This window comes from Meles meles, chromosome X (genome assembly GCF_922984935.1).
Source record: "Meles meles chromosome X, mMelMel3.1 paternal haplotype, whole genome shotgun sequence".
Lineage (NCBI taxonomy): Eukaryota > Metazoa > Chordata > Mammalia > Carnivora > Mustelidae > Meles > Meles meles.
Genome location: NC_060087.1, coordinates 112,131,042 through 112,151,894, shown reverse-complemented (window position 1 = coordinate 112,151,894; position 20,853 = coordinate 112,131,042). Strand labels below are relative to the sequence as shown.

General features: G+C 40.5%; 1 protein-coding gene across 14 annotated transcripts in view; it reads left to right on the top strand.

Annotated features, from left to right (window-relative positions):
• The window catches only part of ENOX2 (ecto-NOX disulfide-thiol exchanger 2), a 268,945-nt gene extending 257,314 nt beyond the window's left edge, over positions 1–11,631 (top strand). For 11 of the 14 annotated variants that reach the window (XM_045996381.1, XM_045996390.1, XM_045996391.1 and 8 more), the window contains 4 exons: positions 1,387–1,494; positions 4,929–5,037; positions 7,548–7,633; positions 9,964–11,630. In XM_045996381.1, the coding sequence (XP_045852337.1) occupies positions 1,387–1,494; positions 4,929–5,037; positions 7,548–7,633; positions 9,964–10,095 (435 nt within the window). In that variant the 3' untranslated portion in view covers positions 10,096–11,630. Of the gene's footprint in view, positions 1–1,386; positions 1,495–4,928; positions 5,038–6,545; positions 6,662–7,547; positions 7,634–9,963 lie in introns of all 14 variants that reach the window. The other 3 variants (XM_045996384.1, XM_045996383.1, XM_045996393.1) reach the window with 3 other exon arrangements.
• Positions 11,632–20,853: the final 9,222 nt, after the last annotated feature.

Here is a 20,853-nt window from a genome sequence, read left to right as displayed (position 1 = left end):
GGTACTATCCTCTTCTGTCTTGTCAGATGACCAGTCATTTTCCTTACAATTTAAATTGAGCAATATTTTTTTAATTGTATGCCTTGGGATTATCTGGGGCAAAGCTTATTGCTGACTGGAAATCACAAATTGTGAAGAAGGAGTCTCTTCTGGCACTAGGAACCCTGTGTTCCTATTACTTCTGCTACCACTGTCTTCCTTTGTGACAAGCAATATCACATTAATATTTCACCTTTCCTATTAGTAAAATGTGTGAAGTAATGCTTACCTTCCTTTAACTGCCACTATGGAATTTAATTAGAACATGTAAATTATATCTGAGACCTTTCCACCAAAAAAAAAATGCATCTCTTCAGCTAGACTTCAAAGAATTTTGACAACATATATTGTACTGTGTGTGTTTTAGCTCTTCCAATGGTCTTCTTCAAGCTTCTGAAAAGCAAAACTTTGGAAACATTTTTTGTTGTCTTTCTCTCTTACCTTGATTTTGAAACCATTCCACAGAAGGACAGTTCTGTTACTGAAATATAATTTAAAGATGATGAACTTTTTTTTTTCATTTCATCACTTCAGAGACCTCTGAGAAAATTAGGTCCCTACATCCTGACAAATTAATTTCACTCATTTTGATTACTTTTTATTGGAAAATAGCCTTGGAAACAAGATAAAGGTTCTCCTATCTTATCCCAAAAAGAAGTTTAGTCTAACATAGTGGTTAAAAGCATGGACTGTAGTCTTGACCCAACCTGGGTTTAAATCCTAACTCTGCCACTTACTATCTGAATGGCCTAAGGCAAAGCACTAAACCTCTGTAAGCCTCAGGATTATGCGTAATAGGGTTACTTGAGGTTTATATGAGATCACACATATGAAACCTTATCCACATGTGTGACACATGTTAGATGCTAAATAAGTAATATTTTTGTAATTGTTAATGATGAATCCAGTTCCTTGCCTACTGATGTGGAAACAAACATTTGTGAAATGTTTCCCTCACAGAAATTGAACTTGGCTTGGAAAATGACTATTTGAAAGAATGCTTTACAACATTAAGTTCTATGCAGCAACCAAGATGTTGTCCACATGAAATTAACACTATACTCTATCCTTACCCCTGGCTGAAATAGAAAAGTTAAGTGATTAGATCATTTAGTTTCTCAGATGCTTTCTAAAATATGAGTAAATCCAAAAGAAGTTCCTAAGAGCTAGATAAAATAACTTGAAGTGAAAAGTACCTTGATTTTCCCTTTTGCTGTCTCTTCATGGAGAGATGATTGTGTGGGCTGGAAGAAGGTGAGGCAGGCCAGCTTACTATCTAACTTCAGCCAGGGTTTTGAAATGAAGTGTGGCTCCTCAAGGCTTGATTGTCTTTGGTCTGTCTTATAGCATCTACTCAAAGTCCAAGAGGAATTCAAAATGAAAGAAGCTGAACTTGAAAAAGTCAAGGATGACAAATTGCAGGTGGAAAAAATGTTGGAAAATCTTACAGAAAAGGTACATCGGCATCTGTGAACCCTTGCCCTTCCCCCCACCTTTTGCAGTGGCAGTGAAAATGCCCTGCAAGTTCCTGGAGTAGGAACCACCCTAGAATGCTTGGATGATTGGGGATTAAAAGCCCTCTCTCTGGGGTAATTCTTGAATCAAGGGCTCTGCCTTTAGATGTGAGCCCTTGGCATATCTAAGGATTCTGGAGAGTGTACTTTTCAATGAATACAAAGTTAGTCCATCCCTAAAATTCCTCAGTCTTTCCCTCTTGGAGAAGACCAGCATGTATACTTCATTCTTGCTTCATCTTGCCAAGCAAATAGCAACATAGAAAATGCGGGTGAAAAAAAAAAGAAAATGTGGGTGACACAGAGTACCTTTAATGAAGCGTTTCTTTAATGAAGCATTTCATTAAAGGAAGATACACAAATACAACTAGAACATGGGCATTTCTTTGCAGACACTCCATCTAGTGTAATAATGAGCAGCTGCAGGTGAGATAGCCAAAACCCAAAGGGGAGAAAATGTGTGGAAAGTAAATAAAAAGACAGAATATTCTAATGCTTGATGATTGCAGCATAGAAGAGCAAGATGGGACTTTGCAGCAATAAAAGCTGCCAGTGAGGGCCTCGTAGGGAGCCTCCTAACATCTGGATAGGTTACTGTGTCACAAGCAGGAATCAGGTGCCCAGTCTACTTGAGGTATGTAAAGTCTACTGATGGTATCTCCCAACCGTACCTCCCTAATCATTTGTATGCCTGAACATTCAACTGAAGCAGTCCTCTGAAAAGGAAGACCCATTGACTGTAACTGCCTGATTTTAATGTCTCAGAAGGAAGAGATTAGGAGCTCAGACCAAGAGCAATCAACCAAGAGAAATCAACAATGCTACAGTTCCATAAGAACTTGTGCTCTTTATCTCTCGCGCTCAGCTCAAAAAGATGCAGTGCATATAGGCCCTGGGTGTGTTTGCCAGCATAGTGACTTCCCCCAGAGTGCCATTGAGAACTGGCAGCCTTGGTGTAGTTGAAACAAATGATTGAAAGTGTTTTCTTCTGGAGGCCATTTGCAATATGCTTTTAATTCTTCCACTTCATAAAACCAGCTCACTTTCCAGTTTTGTGGGTGCTATTAAAGAAACGAGTGCAATCCCAGAGAAATTCATTTATCAAGCATTTAATTGAAAAGTGCCAAAGCTGCTCTGTGTAGCAGGAATTTCCCTATACTTTCAGAGCTGCTGAAACGTCTTGGAGCTGCTACATAGCTGTTTGGCTTCTTGCATAAAATGGAATGCGTAACCAGAAGACTATTGATAGACATGAGGTTATGCTAATGACATTACGCTTAGGATCATGCTCTAGGATTGACATCACAAATTAATTTAAAAGCATATTTGGCACTTTAGTGTAATCCGCTTTCTGCTTTATAAAGTATTTCATTTGAAGAAGCAAGAGGTCAGATGACACAGAAGAACCTTAATGTATTATGCCTTAGTCTGCTTTTCATCCTGAACCTAAATATACCACTACCACTAAATATACCACTTTAGCAGCAGCTAAAGAGGATAAGGAAGGAGAGCCGATTGATAATAGGGAAAATATGAGTCAGGATGTTTTTTTCCTGTTACTGTAAGCAAAGCTTCTTTCAGAAAAAGTCATGGCAGTGCATTATAAACTGATCTTCTCTGGGAAGCTGATTTGTGACCAAATATTTCAACCTGACACAGTTAGGTTAGGAAGCAAAGTACCATTACGTTAGACTGCAAAAATAATTCCAGGTTGAAAGGAAGGCAATAAGTTTTGGTGAGAAGGGATCTCTTTTGTTTCTGTTTGGGTTTCTTGACGGTAAACCATAGTGTGAGTTATTGTCAGTGTTTTGCAATATAACAAGGTGACTTCTGTCTGTCTTGCTGCAAAAAGAGCTAGCTCTTTGAATCTGCCAGTAAAATTCAAGCTGATAAACATCTCTTCAATATGCCTTCCAATTTTTTAAATGTCGGCTATAATAAAATTGAAGTCAGGTTTCAGTAAGGCTACATTTCTATTCTGGATGGCTAAAACTTCTTAGGATGCATTTACATCTTAAATCAAACCCAATCTGTTAAACTCTCACACTTAAGAAATGGCTTACTGGATCATTTAATGTTTTAAGGGGGTTAGAAGGAGATGTACAACCCGTGGCTTAGAAGTGAGCCAGTATTTTAAATCAAACTTGGCATGATGGTTACTGCCTGGATTGGATTCTAAAAGCCAAAGATTGAGTAGGTCATCAAGAAAGTCTTCCCCTCTGACTACATCCAGGAAGCCTGTAAATCCACAAAACAACATGTCTTGTAGCATAGACCATTCATTTCATTCATGGGCAACATCCTGGAAGCTTTGAAGGCATCTTTAAAGAATACAGAAGGACACCTCTCTGTGCTGAGGGCTTGTGGAAGGGAAAAAGTGACAAAACGTTTGAGTCAGCCATGATCTGCCCCCGCTAGGAGCATTTCCCCAACATTTTCTTTTCTAATACCAGTAAGACTGGAAGCAGTGATTTCTTTTATTCCTTCTTCTCAAGGCTCTTCCTTCACATTTATAATACAGAAAAGATGTTCTCAGTGCCAAAAGAGAGAAAGAAAGATCCATGAAAGGTCTGGTCGTATTTTTCAGTTTGATTGCTGGTCATTAATTTCACCTGAGTATCTTTTATTAAACATACCTGCTATGCTCAGAAAGAGAGAACTTTCAACAACAAAGAAAGCCACTGAGTAATGATATTTTGGTCATGGTCATTTCTGGATATGAAGTCAGGAATATCCTAATTGATAATGTCTTTATCAGGGAGAAGAGAGAGTTGATAGTCAATAAATGGAAGCTCTAATTTTCAGTTCAAAACCAACAGTTGATTATTTGGGAGTAGATTAGCTACACTGTAGATTCCCCACTCAGAGATGGGACCTGCCTTTAGCAGTGTGTAGATCTAAAATTGAAAAGAACAATCATTTTGGCAGTGGCTGGCCCGACGTGAAATCTAGGCTCTACCACGTCCTAGAAATGTGATCTAAGGCAATTTACCTAATTTACTTAAGCCTTGGTTTCCTCATTTGTAGAATGGAGATAACACATACCTAACAGTGCCTGGCACCTAGTAGGCAGTAAATATTGGGTCTGGTTCCCCAGATTACCTGTATAGAGTCAAGAATGATGAAGGCGGGGGGAAAAAAAAGTGGCAAAGATGAATGTCTAAATTTTTCTGTGTTTTGGAGCCATGTAAAGAAGTTTTGGATGATCTGTGATGCTTTTGCGTAAATTAATGTTTTTTTCTCTCCCATTCAGTCATCAAAATTGTGCAGTATCGCTTTTGGGGTACTACATTTAAAAGTTCCCTGTTGTGTAATCAAATCCAAGTCTGTTACCCAGTAAGGTGAACTGACTCAGGAAGCATGTTATTCCCACAGGAAAGCTGTTCTACTGCACTGTGTACATCAAGCCAGGACAGTGAATGCCCTTCTGAGAAGACCCCGAACACCAGCCCTATCAAATCTGAACGTGAGGCACTGCTCGTGGGTAAGTAACACACATACAATATATTAACTATGGTGGAGAGGGAAAGGGTCTCACCTAAGATGAATATACCCACCACGCACTTATGAAGCATGACAATGCACGGACCCAGAGTCCTGAAGACGACAGGATAAGAATAAGTATAGACTTCATAGAAATGGTAACAGCAGCTCCCAACCCTCCTCAAGCTCCTGTGGTTGCTGCCACATCAAATGTGTGGGTGTAAGCACAAGAAAGGGACTGCTGGAGAAACACGTTGTACATTTTTTAAATCTTTATGTGAGGATAGCGGAACCCTCTCACTCCCACTCAAGGTTATAGTGCGCACATTGTTTGGCAGAGAACTTTCCCAGATGAACCTCTTGAGGAAGTATATGCCTCTTAGAAATTTTTCTTCCAGATTACTGGCAGATGACTCAGGAGGTTTTTCTGTTGAGTGTTGGACACTGGAGGGCTCGGACGAGATAAATGCTAGAATTGCTCTCATTATATAAAAATCATCCACAGAGGCAAGGTAGAACACATGGTTGAGGAGTCAACAGATCTGGTTTCCCATTTGACCCTACCATTCCCTTTCTGAGTTTCAGGAAGGAAGCACAATGGGCAGAATCATATTACCTGTCTCAAAGGGCAGCTGCGAGTATTAAATAAGATAATTCATCTGAATCCCTTAGCACAGTGTGCAGCCCAGAGGAAGTCCTCAGTAAAATGAGAACCATTTTGCACTTAACAGTATTCTGCACAAATTCTTGTTGACTTGATAGTCCATTTGGACAATAGTGACAGCTTGAAGTCCTAAAATATTCAGTCATTTCCAAGGGGCTGATACTGGGCCTCAACAGATAATCCCAACTGCTTTCTAGGAAGCTGACCCCCACAGCGGCCCCACCCCAATCTCAGAAGTTCTTCACACTGATGGGTTTCTACATAGTTTGAAGATTTATCTGCCTTCTTTGGTAATGGATATTGTAGTTAGATTTAGCACTTTGATATGTTAATAAAGATGCACGAGGGGATCTGCCATTGAGTCTTCAAGAAAAGCGACAACTTATTTCCATTTTACAACTCGAAGTTCTTTAACAAATTGTCATGGCAACGGGGAGAGCTCTCAGAAGAGCCGGGTGTAGAAGGAAGCCTCTGTGAATGGATAGTTCTAGAAACAAAGATTCTTAAGATGAGTGTTTCTTGTTCTGTTTTTCTTTTTGGTTTTTTTTCTTGTTTTGTTTTTTAAAGAATATAGTCTTGGGCTGACAGAAAGGAAAATCTGTTTTTTAAAATTGGTTCTTTGGGTGTGAACCCACAGAAACTGCTTAGTGTTTTGAAGCCTATGGAGTTATTTCTCATCATTTGACAGACAGCCTGTCTTGGCTGTAGCACCTAGAATTCCTTTGGACATGAACGTCTTTTTTAGAATTTAACTTTCTCGGCTTCAGTCAGTGGATAGCAATTCAATTTACTTCGTCATTTAAAAATCACATAGTGTTATAAGTAATAGCATCCATTTCGAACAGATTTTGAACTCTACCATCAGCTCCTCCTGGATCACCCCAGCCCACCTCCTTGCCCTGTGATTTCTGGAGGATTTTCACAAAGAACTGATTTGAACTTCAAGCTACAACTCAAACTGGTGATATTCTTTATCAGTCACTTGAAGGAATAGACAAGTTGTAGTCTATAAACCAAATCAAATTTAGCTTTTATTTCTTGGCAGTTTTCAGCAAATTCAATTCTGGGACTATTTGATGTACTTAAGATCTTATGAAAAGAGAGGAATTCAAAAAATCCGAAGAAAGAAATAGTAGGCCTTTGAACAATTTATGTTCTACCTGTTGCCAGAGAAAAAGTATTAGAACAATTAACCTGATGTCCAGAACAATCAAAGCAATGTGTATAGCTGCCAATCACCCCATAGTTACACCAAGTGAAAATTATGTACATTCCTGAAGGCTCTGAACTTCTATTTAAGAAAATGTGTTACTTGAAGAAACTTAGAGCTCTAAGCACAAACAAATGCTAGTGACCACTTGAGTGAATGAAATGTTTGACTTTTCTTTATGGAGCTACTCACAGGATAAAATGAAATATAATCAGCAGATTCTCTTGTGAGAGGCATGAAGTGAATCAGGCAAAGTACCTGATTTGTACATTTGCCACAACAGCAAGACATTATTAATGCATAAGAAGCTCCAGTCCAATTTAAAGACTGTGCAGAATAACTGCAAAAGGCCAGCACACTGCAAATTCCTTATAAAATTCCAAATTCATTGTGAAATGTAGAACTCCGATGGTCTTTAGCCATCATGAATGATGGAAGTGACTCTCCCAATGCCAACTTTTCCACAGGTGATACAGTGTTGTGAGAGGCAGTATATGCAGTGGGTTGTTGTACAGATTAAATGAATAAAATGTCTATAAACTTAGAATAGTGCCCAGATGTAGTATGTGGTACCTGGGAGTTAGCTCTCATTTCAAATATAATGCTCAAGTGTAACCTTCGTGTATTGTCACTATAGGGATTATTTCCACATTTCTTCATGTCCACCCATTTGGAGCAAGCATTGAATACATCTGTTCCTACTTGCACCGTCTAGATAGTAAGGTATGTGGGGTCCTGAAATGGGTGTGCAAGGGGATGGAGGGTACTTTCTTCAAGCATAAATAAGTCGTTACTAATCACTGTAAGGAAATTTCCCTCACCTGTTCTCATTGCAGTGCAGTGCAGAGCTTCTCTCTTACAGGCAGGGTGACCGGCTGCTTCCATTTGCCTGGGACTGAGGGGTTTTCTAGGGCTTGTGACTTCCAGTGCCAGAACCAGGAAGTCGTGGGCAAACCTGAATGACTTGTCTACTTTCCTTCCAAGATACATTTAGAAGAATTTTCCTCCTTTCTTTTAATTTCTGTATAAGCTACAAATAACCCACTCTCCCTCACCAGGCATACTTTTGTACTGACCTTTAGCCATTAGCAAATGCTAATGTTCAGAACCAGAAGCAATACTATCACCACTGCCATTACGTATGTGGAAATGATCAAGGCAGAGGCCAAAACACAACAGAGGAAACAATAAGTCTGTGACATGGACTCAAGTTCTGCTCCCAGCTGACCTCATGGGTCACTTCCTTCCCGGGATGATGTTCTATGGGGGACACAAAACGTCAGGGACAAGGGCAAATATTAGTTCCCTAGAAGGTTAAAGATGCCTCATAGAAGCAGGAGGGGACTCTTGACTCCTCAGAATAAATAAACCCAAGAGAGATTTTTTTTTTTTCAGAAGCTGCATTCAGTTAAATGCGCTCATGGATTATATTCACTATTTCACAGGACCTGGGGCTCTTGAGACGTGGCCACTGAAATGCAGATTCCTTATAGCTAGATGTCCAAAATGTTAAGCCATCTGTTAAGTCCTCTTAACAGAGGCGCTTGCCCATGTGGGCATCCAGCTGTGGTGACGCATCCTTCTTGTGGTGCTGGTTTTAGTCTGAGCCAGCGCACCCCTTTCGTGTAGCTCTGGGAAGTGATACCATTCTGCAATGAAAAAGCCCATTTGACAGCAAAGGGAGAGATTGAATGTGAGCACTAGGACCAAGTGGTAAGTTGAAGTGGTATGAAATTGAACTATATGTCAGTAAAAATGATCTGGCCCTTTTTTTTAAGTTGTGAAAAAATAATGCTACATTTTATGTTAAAAATGTGAGCAACAGAAAGACAGTGAAGGGAAAGGGAAAGTGACCCAGCCCCACCCTTCCAGGATCACCACTGTTAACAGTCTGGCATATCTTCTTTCAGACCATTTTCCGTATGTCTGCTGCACGCATATTGTATGAATACATCCAGAAACATTGTCTGTGTATAGTTTTTGGAATGGAGATTCAACTCTATACGATACTCTGCATGGGTATCTTTCACTTAACTGGCTACCGTCCACTACTAGCACTAGGAATGACCGCACTCCTCCTCTCGGCCCATTTTCTCCTGAGCAGCTTCCTGCCAGAGTAGTGACAGGGCCTCCCAAAGAGCCTGCAGTGATGCCAACAGAATTGTTTGGCGGGGGCTCCCTCCGCCCAACTTCAGGAACATTCAGTGTGGCGGCAGCTGAGGGTTTCTCCCAGGATCCCCTCGTGCTCTTCAGTAGAGCCCTAGTACCCAGGTCCACAGTTGGGAAGGATGCTACTCATGTCAAGATGACCACCTGAAACAAGTCCTAAAGGGGCCCACAGAGTTTTGAGTGTGTGTGTGTGTGTGTGTGTGTGTGTGTGTGTGTGTGTGAGAGAGAGAGAGAGAGAGAGGAGTGGGGAGGAGACGATACACAGAAGTAGATATACAGGGCATTCCTTATTTCTGTCATTTTTCCTTTGTAAAGCAATGCTTGTGTGAAGAATTTTGTCCTGCCTCCCTCCCCTCCCAAAAGGCTTTGCAGCTTGAGTAGACCTGCACACAGCAGCAGAGGCACCCATCAGCTGTCATTCAGCTGGCTACAAACCCAAGCCTGTCCACAGCTGACACTAGCTCTTTTCATTAGAAAGCTCGGTGGTGATCAATCCCCAAAACGTGATGCGAAGTGAAAGGAACTAGTCACAAAAGACTATCTATATACTGTATGATTGCACGTATATAAAATTTCTAGAAAATTCAAAACCACAATGAAAAAATCTGAGTTAGGGATTGGGAGGCATAATTGACTACAAAGGGGCATGAAGGAAGCTTCTGTGGGTGATGGAATGTTCTAAAACTAAATTGTGGTGAGAGTTGCCCAATTGTATAAATGTACTAAAATTCATTACACTCTACACATAGAGTAAGTGAATTTGTTGTATGTAAATTATTACCTACATACAGCAGTTACAAAATCCGTGCAAGGGAAGCTCAGGGGACCCTGTCCACAAGCTAGTAGAACTGCTTCTGAGTGAAACTTCTCTGTCTGGCCCGTAGATCTGCACCAACGATGTCGAATGTCTCCTGAGCAGGCTGCAGCACACCTTCAGGCAGGAAATGACCGGGGTCGGAGCCAGTCTGGAGAAGAGGTGGAAGTTCTGTGGCTTCGAGGGCCTGAAACTGACCTGAATGCTGCGGCCTCACAGCCTGGGCTCCTGCAGAGAAATGTGCCATAGACACGCCAAGGAAGTGATTTGTGTTCTCAATGGTTTTCAAGTGAAAGTGCTTTAAATTTGCTGGGTCGTTCCCAGAATATGTTATGAGTTAAAATAAGGATCCTAGAGCAGCACCTCGAGCTACAGGCCCTAAAAAGACATGGACTCAAACCCTCAAGCGCTGTAACTTGCTCCCCTTCTGTCAGTGGCTTGTGTCTTTTATTAGTGATATTGAAAAAGTTCTGAGGCTAAAGAGTATTTGGGGTATTTTCAGTGTCTGTACTACTGTCCTAGACTTTGGTATTTTTTAAACACTGTTAATTGAAATGTTTTGATTATTTGTATGTGATTCGTTTGTGTTTTAAACTTCTCTTCACATTAATGTTGCTACTGGTAAGAGGAATGAGAGGAGCACCGGGTCTTGTCGGAAAGACATGGTCTTTCCGAAACCCAGTAAGCCAGTAAATGAATAACACAGCATCTTCTAGAAGGTGCCTGACCAGGCTCCTCTCTTAAAAGAGAAAGCATGGTTTGTGGCTTTTTGCAAAATTACTGTGAACCAAAAGTTGACAAATGTTCCAAAGTTATTTTCTCTAATATATCAGATTAAAAACATCTAGATGTATTCACAGAAAACAAGTGTCCAGTATGACTGGCATGTGTTTGTGCTATTCAGAATCACCTTGTAAATAGTGTGCTTTTAAAGGAGGGCATGTTTAGTTTCAGTGAATTAAAACACACCTGTGTGCTTGTGCACATGCACGTACACAAACAAGTTAACAGAAGGGATTCATTTTAATGCCTTCCCTCTGGCCTTCTTAAGAACTCTATTGGTCCCTTTTCTTCTGCCATCAGTGTGTTGAAGTGCAAACCGTGTAATGCTGTAAATACTATGTTCACTTCAAGCTAAATATTTGCAAACAGTTGATGTGAGTATTAGTAGAAAATTCTTGGTAATGAAAGAGCCTGGGTGCGTGAGGCTTCCTGCAAAGAGCTCAGCTCCTCCTGGAGCACCGATGGCCGGGGGCACCTCCGGTTCTATGATGCCCACCAGCAGATTGCAATGGCAAACTGTACGTGGACCAGTCAGGAAGTCCTCCTTGACGGAAACAAAAGAGAAAGGATGAGGATTTGGGGCTAATATCCTGAGGCACAGATTATCTTTTCTTCTGTGGTGTTGCTGGTACTTAAAGTAACACAAGCATGCCCTCCCTTGAGTCTTGGTTCAGAATAAAAGAATGTACTAAGTAAGCAAAGCCAATGAAGAGTATTTCCGGAAAATACTTTGTAAAGGAGATGTCAGTAGTGTTCAAAGTTGTATTTTTCAAAGATAAATATTTGTTTTTTATACCTCAGCTTGGTGTTCTGTTTTGAATTACTTGCTCTCTAGTCCTTTAGTGAATCATCTCAATTTCTTCTTTGGAGTACCAGGATGTTGAAAGAAGATGCTAAACCTTCTCCTTGACAACTCGAAATAGGGCCCCACAGCAGCTCAGTCTCCCGGAAAACTGGCTTCCCCCTGAAGTACCCAGCTGTGGCAGGAGCAGGGAGCTAGGATTATTTTTACTCTAGCCCCCTCCTGGAAGCATTCTCCCCGTCCTCAGCATTACAGAAGCCTTTGATTTGTCAATCACAGAGGGCCTTGAATGCCTTATTTTAATAATATCTCTGAAATCAAGGGAAATTTGCCACTTATCAATTGTTGCTATTTAAATAACTTAAATACCATGACACTTTAAACGAACAAATTTTAAAGCAACTGTTAACACCTAGACCCCTTGCTATCCTTTACTTAATGTCCTTGTGCTACAAATGGTCTCTATTATTCCCGCCCATTTTGGGAATAATTTCTCTATTTCCGTAAAATAAAATCTCCATTTCTCATCCATAAAATCTCCATTTCTCTATTATTCCCTCCCAGCCTGATTGAATACACTGCCTCTGAGGGTTAAGTTTGTATGTCACGTTGGCTAGACTATAGTGCCCAGTTGCTTAATCAAACACCAGTCTAGACATTGCTGTGAAGGCATGTTTGAAAAGATATCATTAACGTTGAATCTGGTAGACTTTGAATTGAAGCAGATTGTCCTCCATAATGTGGCTGGCCCTCATCTAATCCGTTAAAGACCTCAAGTCCTCCGAGGAGAGAGGAATTGTGCCTCCAGATAGCCTTTGGATTCATGACTACCCTTAACACCTGCCAGAATTTCCAGACTGCTGGCCAGCCCTACAAATTTCAAATTTTCCAGCCCCCACAATCACATGAGCCAATTTCTTAAATCTGTGTGTGTGTGTGTGTGTGTGTGAGTGTGTGTACATCCCGCTAGTTCTGTTTCTTTGGGGAACCCTGACTACTGTGCTAGTCCAGAGTTGTCATAATGTTTAAAAATAAAATCCATTTGCATTATATTACATAATCAAATTGCAGCACACGCTATCTCACAATTCTTTCCATCCATTATAGAAATATATTAATGAAGCTATTTTGCCTTACCAATGCTCAGTGCTATTTATTCTAATTATTCTGTTATTCTGCCCAAATTTTGAAATATTAGTGTTTTGTTATTTTGAGGAGATTCAATAGTTAGATTTTTTTCCAGATAAGAATGAATAGAAGCATTTTTTAATTTTACAAATGGTTGTTTTATCTCTCTTCCTAGTCCTGTGACATCTCTAGGTCTGATTCTTGAATACTACCAAGTTGCTTGTTATAATGCCCTCAGTGAAAATGAAAAAGTTTTTGGAGCAAACTAAGCACTTACCAATGTTCTATTTATACAGGGTTTTGTTCTTAATTGGGCCCAAAACTTTATGTTTTTCACAGAATACGGAATAAACTATATCCCTTGAAAAGATAGCATAGAAATATAAGACCTTTGACTCACCTGCTGGAGCTGGGTAAGCCCTTGGGATTCTTAGCTGTCTTGGACAGTCTCTCAGATAGAGCCAGATTCACTTTTCCCCATACTTGCTACCGTCTGCTGAGCACCTATTATGCTATCCTGCTGCCTACAGCCACTTCCTGCCTGTGTGTCAAGTTACACAGGCACAATGAGAGCTTCAATTTCCCTATGGGTAAATTTAAGGAGCAATAGTACCTGTCTGAGAGTGGTGGTAGAGTCATCAAGATAGCATGTGCAAATCACCCAGCCAGTGCCTGGACCTTAGTGAGTTCACAATAAAGAGTTATGACTATGATTATGATTCAGCCAACATTAATTATAAGCTATGACCTTACCCTCGCTTTAAGAAAAATGTTTTTGTGTTCACACCTGGAATTGTGGAGCTACGTCATGTTGCCGAACCTCAAGAAGGGAAACAGCTGTTCAAAGATCTTCCAAACATTTATCCAGGCCCAGGCACCGTGCAAGGCATTAGGCACATAAAAGGAGTATGCCTGGTGCTTGCCCTCAAGGAGCTAAAAGAGTAGGCTTTAACACGGTGGACTTAAACCCTTCACCCAGTAGCCAAGACCATAAAAGCTCAGCATGAAAAATATTCAGTGTTGACCAACTGTCAATGGTGTGAATAAGGTGGTAACAATGGCTCACTCTTGAGACCTGAATTATTATTCTCTATGCCCCCACGCATCCCCCCACATCCAGTCCCAGAGTAGTATAAATTCTAGGAGAGTATGGTCCTCATTTGTCTTGTTCACTCTCACATCTCAAAACCTGGTGCATTGTAGATGCTCAGTAAATGTTTGTTAAATGAGCATTTGTGTAGCACTCTATACAAACTACATTCATATGCACTAATATAAGCTAACATTGGTTAGTAATTCCTACTTAACCAGTGATGTGGGTGTACGTGTGTGTGTGTAGAGAGGCAGAAACAGATTTATTTATTTTTACTACAACTGTGAATAGTAGATAATATCCTAGGTTTTATCAGAGACTCTGAGATGTAGTGTAACTTGCTTAAGTTTCTAAGAAGCAGAGATGAGATTTGAATCTTCGTCTGTCCAACTGGAAACTTAAAACTTCCTACTGCTCCAATATGCTATTTATCCTTCATATCAACCTATTTGGTATTACCATAAGACCCACATTGTTCATTCACATGCCATTTAAAGCACCTGATATGTACAACTCTTAGAAATTCAATGGAGAACAAAACATGACCTGTCCTTCAAGAGTTTACACTCTGGTGGGGATGCCTGCTAAATGACATAGTCACATACAAGGTACTACAGGGGGACATCATGGAAGGCTTCACTAATGTTAAGAAGCTTGAAAATATGGTAAGAGGAGAAAACAGGTTCAAACAGGTTAAACTATTTGCCCGAGGTACATAGCTAGTGGGGATAAAGCCCAGGATTTGAACCCAAATCTGTCTGGCTTCAATTCATGCTGCTTCTATTATACCATGGTGCCCAAGGTCACCTCCTAACAATGTCACTTAACCTCTCTGAGCCTTTGGTTTTCATCTATAAAATGGAAAGCATATTTCCCTGAAAGTGTCATTCATAAGGCCTTGCTCAATGCAAAGTGCCCAGTACTAACCCTGCCTGGCAAAAGTTTTTTTTAAAAATAGCTATAATTATTATTCAACTAATAATATTAATAATGCTTTGATGACAGCAGAGCTACCTTTCTAGTGTCAGGAATCCTATAGGGCCACGGAGTAACTTAAGAATGAGACCTGCTGGGGCGCCTGGGTGGCTCAGTGGGTTAAAGCCTCTGCCTTCAGCTTGGGTCATGATCCCAAGGTCCTTGGATCGAGCCCCACATCGGGCTCTCTGCTCAGCAGGGAGCCTGCTTCCCTTCCTCTCTCTCTGCCTGCCTCTCTTGTGATTTCTCTCTGTCAAATAAATAAATAAAATCTTGAAAAAAAAAAAAGAATGAGACCTGCTGGGATACAAAATCAATGCACAGAAGTCTGTTGCATTTCTACACACTAATAACGAAGCAGCAGAAAGTGAACTTAAGAAAGCAATCCCATTTATAATTATACCAAAATAGTAAGATGCCTAGGAATAAACTTAACCAAAGAGGTGAAAGACCTGTATTCTGAAAACTATAAAACACTGATAAAAGAAATTGAAGGTGACACAAAGAAATATAAGGTGACACAAAGAGATGGAAAGATATTCCATGCTCATGAACTGGAAGAACAAATACTCTTAAAATGTCTATACCACCCAAACCAATCCACACATTTAATACAATCCCTATCAAAATACCAACACTATTTTTCACAGAACTAGAACAAAAAATCCTAAAATTTATGTGGAACCACGAAAAGCCCTGAATAGTCAAAACAATTTTTGAAAAAGGAGAACAAAGCTGGAGGTATCACAACTCCAGTTGTGATCAAAGAGTATTGAATTATATTACAAAGCTAAAGTGATCAAAAAAGTATGGTAATGGCACAAAAATAGACGCATAGATCAATAGAACAGGATAGAAAACCCAGAAATAAACCCACAATTGTATGGTCAGTTAATCTTCAACAAAGCAGGAACAAATATCAAACGGGGACAAAAGTCTCTAGGTCTGGTGTTGGAACAACTGGAAAGCTACATGCCAAAGAATAAAACTGAACCACTTTCTTATACCATACACAAAAATAAACTCAAAATGGATTAAAGACCTAAATATGAGACCTGAAACCATAAAAATCCAGAGAAGACAGGCAATAATTTCTCTGACGTTGGCCATAACAACATTTTCCTGGTTATGTCTCCTGAGGCAAGGAAAACAAAAGTGAAACTGAGCTTTGGGACTTCATCAAAGGAGAAAGTTTCTGCACAGTGAAGGAAACCGTCAACAAAAGTAAGAGGCAACCTATGTAATGGGAGAAGATTTTGCAAACGACATATCCAATAAAAAATATAAAGAACTGATATAACTCAACACCCAAAAAACAAATAATCCCATTTAAAAATGAGCAGAAGACATGAAAAGACGTTTCTCCAAAGATGGCCAACAGACACATCATAGGGAAATGCAAATCCAAACAATAATAAGATATCACCTCACACCTGTCAGAATGGCTAAAATCAAAAAGAAACAAATATTGGTGAGTATATGGAGAAAAAGGAATCCCCTTGCACTGTTGGTGGGAAGGTAAACTGGTGAAGCCACTCTGGAAAACAGTATGGAGGTTCCTCAACAAATTGAAAATAGAACTACCCTATGATGCAGTAATGCCACTACTGGGTATTTACCCCAAAAATACAAAACAACTAATTCAAAGGAATACATGCACCCTTATGTTTATACCAGCATTATTTACAATAGCCAAACTATGAAAGCAGCCCAAATGTCCATGGATAAGATGAATGAATAAAGAAGAGATGGTATATACTTACAGTGGAATATATTATTTAGCCACAAAAGGATGAAGTCTTGCCATTTTCAATGACATGGATGAGCTAGAGAGTACAATGTTAAGTGAAATCAATCAGAGAAAGACAAATACCATATGATTTCATTCATATGTGGAATTTAAGAAACAAACAAAAAAATAAGCAAATAAAAAAAGAGATAAACCAAGAAACAGACCCTTAACCATAGAGAAAAAACAGTTCCCAGAGAGGTGGGTGGGAGATGAACTAGATAGGCGATGGGGATTAAGAGGGGCACTTGTTGTGATGAGCACTGGGTGTTGAATGGAAGTGTTGAATCACTATATTGTACACCCAAAACTAGTACAACATTGTATGTTGTGCGCCTGGGTGACTCAGTCGTTAAAAATCTGCCTTCGCCTCAGGTCATGATCCCAGAGTCCTGGGATTGAGTCCCACATCAGGCTCCTTGCTCAGCAGGGAGTCTGCTTCTCTCCCTCCCTCTGCCCCTTCCCTTGCCCATGCTCGCTCTCTTTCACTCTCTCTGTTCTCACAGGAGAGACCACATCCCATTAATGTGGATAATAATTAAATGGGATAATAATCCCATTAATGAGGAGGCCAGTGTTGCCTTATCTTCTCTCCCATATCCCAAGATCCATAACATCATCCTATTCTTTCAGTATGATGGAAAGCTTTGAAGATCTCAACTTCCCTGACTTTTTATCCAAGTGGATGGTATCAAAGGCATACTGAAGCCATTACCTGGGGCAATGGAAGAAAGGAAAAGGAATTGATTATACCCACATGCGAGCATTGAGACCCAAGTCCAGAGCCTTATGAAGATGATCTCAGATCTTGGGTGGAACATGGGATGCAGGACGTATTAAAGACTGTTCAACCTAACTGCATTCACTCCTAACTGCATTCACTGTCTGATCAACAGCCCTCTCGAGCACCAGACCTCTTCAATCTTAACTCATTAATATTCCTCAAGAAATACTTTATATCACCTTAACAGAGTGTTTTCAGAGAAACCCTGTACACAGACATTATGCCATCTGATCTTCACAACAGTTTGTGAGCTAGCAGGGATGGATGGCTCTCTCACCATTATTATAGCTAAGGAAAACAAGCATCAGAAGGATGAGCCATACCCTAGGTCACACAATTAAGTGGATGGTGGAGCTGGGATTAAAATGCAGGGTACCCAAGTCCTCCCCAATATCTATACCACTTCATCTTCAGCCTCTGCCTAGTATGGGTAAGAGAATAGGAAGTAGGTGTCCTTAACAATTTTCAGAGCCATGGACCCCTTAGGAAGTCTGGTGAAGTACATGAACCCCTTATGAGAATAACATTTGCATGAAAATGCATGAAAAAAAAATACAAAGGAACCCAACTATATTGAAATAAGTTACCAAAACACATTTGTGATCTAGTAACCTATGTGCTTCTTTAACACATTAAATAGCAATACATAATGACAGGCCTAATAACTACTATAATTTTGAAGTAGTGATAAACACAAATATTTCAAGAAAGCTGGGATAACTTATGATACAATGGTATCCATGATACTGGTGAAAAAGTCACAAATACCTTGAATCCCTTACTTTATTGCCTGCATTTGTAATGGAAGAAAATGCTACATTTCAGTTAGAGGTTAGTGAAAAATCTAAGTGCAATATTTCCATCCAAGTTCACATGCTTCCTAAATTCTACCCACAATCTTGAGGTTGATGAAATACAAAGTGAGAGCTCCCAAAGTGGGGCCAGGATTAATTTCAATCAATACATTAATATTTATAAATTACTTAGACCAGTGCCCATCACATAGTAAGCTCTATATATGTTCATTCAATAGAAATATATTTTAAGCAATACATTTTATAAATGATGGAGAAACCGATTCTTAGCCCATTTTGAAATAGTGAAACTCTAAGGCAATACATAAATAGCAGGAAGGTCCCTCAAGTGAAGAAGTAACAAATGAGCTTCAGTGTGAGCAAACACAAAGAACTGCATTTAGGAGAAAATGAGCCAAATGCTCTTCACAAGATGTTAGTCTCCATGAGTTCTGGCACAGGAAAGGGATCTGGGAGTTGTTGGAGAGAAGTCCCTGAAGACATCTGTCCAATGTGTGGTTGGAATCATAAAAAGGCAACAAGTTCTAAACATGGTAAAAAAAAATAGAAACAAAGTATGACATTATCTTATTTCCTTAAAAAAATTGTTTTGTCCCAACACCAGTAAAACAGTGTGTTTCTTGCGGCTGGACCTCAAGACTTGAAACTCAACATTTTAATTCACGGGTTGTTCAAGCACTTGAACATTTCTGTCCAACACCCTGCCAGCCAATGGGAGATGCAAGGATGAATATGACATATTGAAGAGAAACTCAAAGAATCAGGAGTGTGGGTGTGTTTTAATACATTAATGAACATGTTCTACACTCTAGACCAACACCATATAGTCTGAGAGAGAAAAACCTGGAATTCAGTGTTTTTCACATAATAAGCTCTTGTTCCTCTCTCTCTCCCTCCTTCTCTCTCTCTCTCTCTCTCTCTCTTTCACACACACACACACACACACACACACACACAACAGCACTTCATAAAGCCAGCATTACAATCATGCCTTGTTTATTCAGTAAGAGAAGACATCTGAGAATTTAAGTGAATTTACCCGGTAACTGAAACACACTCCTTCCAATACAAATCTTTTTACTTTAATCGTTTCAAATGAGAATGTTTCTAAGATGTTTTAAATCATTTCCTGTGCAATTAAACAGAGGATTCTAGACCTGTGCTGGCCTTGCCATGATGATTCCATATGGCCACTAAGAACATTAGTTGTAATAAAACTTCTGGGAAAGAACATTCTTCCCACTAATTTAATAGTACAAAGAACAGTGAAAGGGCTGATTCTTTCATAAACATCCTTTCTCATTAAAGGGCTAGAACAAGCCTTTGGCAGCCCTGACTCCCTATGCTCACCCAGGTTCACCATTCTAGAAACACCGGGGCTAAGAGATGCTCACAGAACCACTAGCAGGGATGTTACTCTGCATCTCAGCTGTCTAAGGGGCCAAAGGTGTGTGCCTCTCTGCTGTCCTAACAGCATGGGTCAGTATTCTCCAACCTCTGCCCCAATATGCTGTTAAGAAATATGACCTTGAAAAGGCAACTTGGTTGATTAGGCAGCTATGTCAGGAGACCTGGACTTCCGGGTTCTGTCACTAGCCCCGAGACCTTGGCAAATCCCTCAACCTCTGGGTCCCCTAAGGAGGACAGCCAGAGAGGAGATGTGACAGTGCTAACTAGATTTCTCTTTCTTGTTCACCTAACAGAACCAAGTAGGGTCATGATACAGGTTTCTCCCGTGATCTGAAAGTTGGCTTTATGCCCCTTTTCTTTTACAAAATACCTACCTTAGGGCCTGTTTTCTTTTTTTTATTTTTTTTTAAAGATTTTATTTATTTATTTGACAGAGAGAGATCACAAGTAGGTAGAGAGAGAGGAGGGAAGAGAGAGGGGAAGGAAGTAGGCTCCCTGCTGAACAGAGAGCCGGATATGGGACTCGATCCCAGGATCCTGGGATCATGACCCGAGCCGAAGGCAGAGGCTTTAGCCCACTGAGCCACCCAGGCGCCCCAGGACCTGTTTTCTTTAAGTGAAAGAAATTCAAAGAGGATTTTCGCTTTTGTGAAATGGTAATTGCTTTTTTGCTTTACATCATTGCAGCTTATGAACGGTTTCATAGGAATGCCCTACTTTGAGAAAGTGGGGAAAACTACACAGTCTGTCAGCCTGTGTTGGCTGAGGTTGATGACCACTGCATTCCAGCCAGTGTTCAGAAAGTGAACCTGCAGTGTTCTCAAGCTAGCAAGCCAGGGATGGTGCAGGACCTATGGCCCACAGGAGTCCTGAGAGACAAGGGTGCAGGGAGGCACAGGTAGAGAAAGACTTTGCTTCCATCTGCCCACATGAGCCCTCTAGCAACTGTACTCACTTCTTCTGCCCCCAGTTGGCCCATGACTCCCTCCTTCTTCACTTGGCAGAGCACAAGGACAAAGTGGATCATTCCCACTACAGGAACCAAGTCCCAAGGCCAGTCTGAAATAAGACTCTCCAGGGCTGCCTTAGTGTAACTCTGCTGCATCCAGCGTCAGAGTCGAGGCCTTTAGCACCAGCCCAAGCTGGGGCCCATCCTTGAGGCTGTCCTCTGCAGGGGAGTAAAGGGGACTTGTTAAGCCTGTCAGACTTCCAAGGCAAGCTGCTCACACCACACTTATTCACGTTGACAGTGGGCTGGATTAAAAACGTCCAAGCTCAGGTTCACAGTGAAGCACCTACGTCTCACTTGCATAAAGGCTATTGGTCCAGAAGACCACACACTCTTAAGGATTCAATGGCTCCTTTACTTCTTCATTTCTCT